At 40.4% G+C, this 6,000-nt stretch overlaps 1 protein-coding gene across 3 annotated transcripts in view; it reads left to right on the top strand.

The window, feature by feature from the left end:
• The first annotated feature begins 580 nt into the window (after positions 1–580).
• LOC143177503 (dual specificity calcium/calmodulin-dependent 3',5'-cyclic nucleotide phosphodiesterase 1) overlaps positions 581–6,000 on the top strand; it is an 80,798-nt gene continuing 75,378 nt past the window's right edge. The window contains exon 1 of one of the 3 annotated variants that reach the window (XM_076375435.1): positions 581–931. In XM_076375435.1, coding sequence (XP_076231550.1) covers positions 748–931 — 184 coding nt within the window. In that variant the 5' untranslated portion in view covers positions 581–747. The remainder of the gene's footprint in view (positions 932–6,000) is intronic. The other 2 variants (XM_076375436.1, XM_076375437.1) reach the window with 2 other exon arrangements.

Genomic DNA, 6,000 nt, shown 5'->3' with positions numbered 1-6,000 from the left:
GTCTCTCCTAGAGACACGAGATAAATTGTTCAACACACATCTCTGACAAACAATACCAAAGACACCATCAAACAACAGCTCCGCAAAGAGCACATACACCGACTTCATAATCGCGATCGTGTTTCGATCGAAATCCGCGGGATCTTCCTTCGTCCACGGCTGGCTGATCCTCGAGACCTCGCGATCATTCATAATTCCAGCGACGGGAAAGGAGGAGTCTAAAGCAAGATTAGAATTTCACCGCGTATTTCGTGGTTGATCAACTGCGTCCGTGACTCGCCCGCTAATTCACGCGAACAGCAGACCCAGAGCAGAGACGATGGTGAAATAAATCGAGGGGCATTGCTGGAACGAGAATTTCGACTCGTATTGTATTTCACGGCCTCTAAACAAACTGGAGGACCCTTTAGAAGCGAGCATCGGTTCGTTAGAGCGCGAGAGGTTGACGAGAAGGGCAAACAGAGGTAGGGGGTGAAGGAAAAGCGTGGAACGAGCGAGGGAAAATCGCGTGTCGCGTTCGAGGCACTCTGTCGGTCGGCGGTGCGAGTGGAACCCTGGTGGGGGTGTGAATCAACGGCAATAATGAGTGTCGAATGCGTGCGTGGAGGTCTGGATAAGCAGTCGGTCGTGCCAGAGTTCGGTGGATGGTCGCGTGGCTAAGTAGACTGGCGGAATGGCGCGGAAGTAAGCTACCTTTCTTCCGGCTTCTCCTGGAGAAGCGGCGTACGAGTGGTGCAGAAGAGTACGATGATGTCTAGACAAAGCAAAGACCCTGTGCAGAAGTGCCACTCGGACCCAGGCGCTGCAAGTACCGCTGGTACTCCTTGCAGCCCTGGTAAGCGAATTTCTCGCAGACTTGTGCCAAGCATTCCGAGCTCCTCCAACACACGCAAGTGTGTTCTCACCTTGGACGGCTATAGCTACGTGATCGGTGAGTATGGAACGATGATAAGGGACGAACTCTTTCGCGTCTACGGTTGTGACTCGGGGGCAAGGGTGTCTTATCTCTGCTAGTCAACGGCGTGGCGCGTGCGAAGTATTACCGCCGTTATACTATACGATCCCATGAAGACAACCCTCCTGCTCGGAACCTTCTTTCATACTGTTTTTATCGGCGCTCTGATTATGGTAGTAAGTTTGGTACGAAAAGATCGAAGGGACTGCAACCGTCTGGATTTTTTGCCTGGGCATTCTTGTCTGATAGCTAGATTAGTGTCTCGGGGGAACCACTTGACTCGTCCTCTTTTGATTTTCTTATTTGGCTGAGTGGTGGTCTATGGGCTCCTATTGATTAATGTGCAATCATCTGGGGGATGTGAATCACCGATATTGCGTATCGTTATGAGGTACTGGTAAACGTACTTGGATATTTTCCGAGCAATTTTTCGTGGAGAATAGAACTTGAACCTCTGAACTTTGACGTAACTAAATTAATTCTGTGTACCATCGTGTTGGTTAAAAATCGTTTACACGTACACTATATCATCGTAACATATAATTTCATTTTTTATGGCTCTAAGATACTAAGAATAGGAGCACAGGTCTGTATCCTGTAACTAACAGTTTGTATAATAAAAGTCAAAGGGGACAAATTGACTTCCGTCCTTGCGTTCAGGATTCGAGGAATTGATAGTCACGATAGGGTTTTTGTTTCTTTTCTACTGCACCGTTTCGTGTTATAAAGACGTTCGTTATCGCGAGTGACTGATTCATAACAATCAAAAGTTTCCTGCTCGAATTTGTTTTCGTGCGTTTCATTTCCCCTGTAGAGGATTAGTCTTCTTTAGTACAGGCACGCACAGTGACAGTAATAGAGGCCGCAGTTTCAGCCGCCTCGTAAATTGCATTCTCATATACGTGGTCGCTGTGTTACAGCGATGTTCTGTCTTTCACCCTAATTAAGCGGAGCACGCGTGCCTGTTCGGAATTGAAGGAAAGGTGTCGCAGAAAACCTGTGCGAGCTTAATTAATCGAGAGAAACGCGCGAGTGGCCCGACAAAGGGAAGAGTGTATAAACACAAGCGAATTCCGTGAAGCTGGTTCGCCTCAGGATTTTCATTGAATCGTCTAACGAACACGCTCCATTCGTTATCATTCGACTCAGAAATGCGCCTGTTGGGTGAGCCATCGCGTCATTATAGGTATGTCGATGTTATATTAACGAAACTCTCGCGAGGTATTTCGAGAAATTGTTACTGTTCGTTATTATTCCACGAGAGATATTTACTTGTTCGCCACGGAATTATTCCCTATTGTACAGACTGCTCATTTCATTTTGGCTCGATATGCAGATAGGTATGGAGAAGCATCTTCGTTGTGAACGTGACAACTTTGCAATGGTGCATGGTATTTATCGAAGTTCAACGATAATTTAATGATTAATGGTAATATTAAAAGTGGGAATTGATGTATTTGGCACAGAAATTTAAACAAAAGAGCCTTAAAGGTCCAGTTATGCAACCGATGAACCGAGCATGAGCTGAGCCGAACGATTACACAGATAAAACACGTATTCATTGTGTTTTATAATTTGTAATTGTGTATTTGTGATTTTTCGCTAATATATATAATATTTGCTCGGCTTGTCAGTTGCTTAAATGGACCTTTAAATATTTTCAAATTTCCAGAGTTATACATTTTCAAATCTTCAAACCTCTAAATTTTTAATTTCTTAAGTTTTCAAATTTTCAAATCTTCAAATCTTTAAATTTACAAGCTTTAAAATTTTCAAATATTAAAATATTCAAATACACAAATCTTCAAGTTTTGAAACATTTAAATATCTAAATCTTTAAATATTCAGATACTCAAACCTTCAAATTTTCAAACTCTGAAATATTCAAATCTTTAAGTTTCCAGTCTGGGTTAAGTCTGATTTATATTGAAATATATAAATTTTCAAGTTTACAAATGTTCAAATATCTAAATGCTCAGATTCTAAAGTTCTTTATTTCTTGCAATTTTTTTAGATATGGATAGCTGTTTCCCTGTGTATGTGTCTATACACGTATATGTAGATATTGATTCAAAATCAAATAAGTCCTCTGTACCCGCAGACTAAATCCCACTATGCGAAATGCAAGACTGGATTTAAAAGGAAAGTTTTGACGAGAGACCGCGGTTCCAGCATATGCACGACGGACTTTTATTTCTAACAATTAGACTTTTAATGACTTCTCCTCCGGAATGAACTTCCGTCACGAACGGATACCGAATATTAGTTTCCTCACCCCTTTGTGAGAGGCGGAATGTTTTGCAGCTAGATTAGATGAAACACAGTGTGCTGTTTCTTGCGACAGTTTATAGAACTAGTGAACGAACAAACATTTCATCCATATTTAGGAATTTACGTAGGTGTCCAAGAGATAACCATTAATGAATCTCTCGTTTTCGTTGTGTATGTATTAATAATAAAGGAGCTCAGGCTCTGTTTCTTATTAATGAAGAAAGTTTAAATAAGAAGTAATTCTTTGGGCAACTCAAACCTTGTTATCAACTATTAAGTCATTATCTTGCTTGAAGACATTTGAAGTAAATGAGTCTTAGCGCGTCGCTGGTAACTTTGCTGTTGGCTAAGCTTGAAATACATATTATACTTAATTTTATATTCTTCCATTAGATCTTGCACAATGAATCTATAGTTCAATAAAACTTGTTTCAATCTTTAACGAATCTCTCTTTTACGATTACTCTATTATAACAAACTACCACCCCAGTGAAATATAACTTCAGAGGCCATTGAACGTTCGAAGCGAGTCCACCGTGGAAAAAGGGGAAGGAAAATGAAAAACCACCCCAATGAGCTTACTATTGTCGCTATTGTTTATAGAGCGCTAAAGCATCGTCGTTATTAGGCTCCGCAACGATGCACCTTTTTTGCAGTGAAACACCTTTCAGGGGTGCACTGTCTCCCTGTTACGTCGTTAATTTGCGGCGAGTTCATTTGCATTGAACTTTGTTCGAATGGAGGTCTATTTACGGCGCTCGCGCGTAAATACGTCGCCGACGACGACGAGGGCCGCACGTGCTCGTTAGGAGGCAAGAAAGGTAACGAAGGCGGAAAAGAAAGAGAGGAAAGGGACGCTTGCATCGCGTGCAACAGACTCGGGGAAGTTGCGGGGAAATATTTTTAACGTAAGAACATGCACCGCGGCGCACGAAATTGCGAAACGCCTGGAACGAAGTGATTTTATCATTTTCGTAGCCGCTGGCATTCCCTTTTATTTTCACCCGCGGTAACCGCCCCGTGTCATTGTATTCTCTTTCTCTGTACCGCAAATTAACCCCGCGCGCGTTGCATCCACTCCGCTTGGAGAGGGATCCTGCGTCGTGATGCATTCAATTTTACCTACGCAACTTTTTCCCTTTATCCTTCCACTCGGAGAGCTTTCCTTTGAAGGATCTTCATTATGACGTTGCTGTTCATTTACGAATTATGCAAGACTGATGAATTCTGTATTGGCTAAAATGTGGGCAGCTTAATCGTTCGATTGAAATATCATTGTTTCAATCCTTTATCACTATTACATGGAATGAAATGAAAATACTGTTTATTTATTTAATTGCGCAGTGACTGCATTAACATCGTTCGATTGCAATTGCATTCTCTGTGAGGGTTCCTTAAATACTTGGAATATTACTTTCTGTATTCTGTTACGGTATAGTTGGATTTAATTTCGTGTTAATTGCTTTTGTGGAAAAGCAGTTGTAAGCAGAAAACAGAAAGTCGGGAGTATATATGTGTGCGAGATTAAGCGCAATTTATGTGAAGATTGTGACAGTTTGAGAAATTCTGTGAGGAGTTCGTCGTGTGCAAATGCGAATCCTCGTTAGAATTCATTCATGACTTTTTGAAAAGTACTTTGAATTGAGAAAAACTCGGGAAATGAGAGGAAATGAGAAGAGTGTTGAAAATTAGCAGAATTTTGGATTCTTGGAATTCTCAGATGAGATTCTTAGAACTCTGGAACTGAGAAACGTTCGTGATGTTATGCTGAAGCTTTCGAACTTCACAACTTTAAAATTTATGACATTCGAGTGTTTCGATCTCTTAATTCTATGATGGCTTTGTTGAATATTGCAAATTTTTATAACTGAATATGTTACAGTAATCTGAAACCAAATTTTAAGGGAAAATATCGAGAACTTTTCATTACAAATCTTCATTTAAAAATCATACAAAGGCATACATAAAACATTATAATTTTTAATGGCTGCTATCACAATTTGTTCCGAAATTAAATGTCAACTTAAGAAAAGAGACACAAAAACTTTTCTCTGACTAATTTGTTAAAGAAATATTTATTATTTCAAGTGTATTTGTTTGAGAATTTGAAGATATTTCAAGAAAAGTCCAAGATTTTCACTTTATCATCGATTTTACGTAGTCTCATTATAGGGCGCCCAGTAAGCGCAAACAACTAATAGGTTCACTCATTAGTTAAATTATTGGTATTCCACGGTCTCTTCGTGGTCTGGGTAAATACCATTTTTAAGGGTTAGTAGACGAATTGGAGGGTTGCTAAACCTTACAATGGGCTCTTAGCCATCTCTCTCGAGGAGGCGAAACTCGTCCCACCTTCTTCCTCCCTTCGGGCAATATTATCTCTTCCTTTGCGCGGATACGACTGCAGGATATTACATATAAGAAATCCGGTTAGAGTATTCCTAAAGAAAGAGCCGGGATCTTCGCAACAAAGCAGAACACCTGCGCGATTTCATTCACCTTGGATCATATAGGAAAACGGAAACACCAGTTGCGATGTCCTGGGTACATTCCTACGATTTTTAGGATTCTTAACGAGTGGTATTCAACACAACACTATCTCGATCATTTGAATTGAATAATGGTGATATATAAATGTCAGGTAAAGAATTCGTCAGATAATAGAGCACTGACTTCTTTATATTATACAGTCTTCATACATTTTCTCATGTGATCTCATATTGGGTTTTATAAAATCTTTTCAGGAGTAGGACTTTGTACGTTAGTACCTTCAG

Source organism: Calliopsis andreniformis, chromosome 3 (genome assembly GCF_051401765.1).
Source record: "Calliopsis andreniformis isolate RMS-2024a chromosome 3, iyCalAndr_principal, whole genome shotgun sequence".
Classification (NCBI taxonomy): Eukaryota; Metazoa; Arthropoda; class Insecta; order Hymenoptera; family Andrenidae; genus Calliopsis; species Calliopsis andreniformis.
The sequence above is the reverse complement of the archived record's forward strand: the minus strand, read 5'-3'. Positions and strand labels throughout refer to the sequence as shown.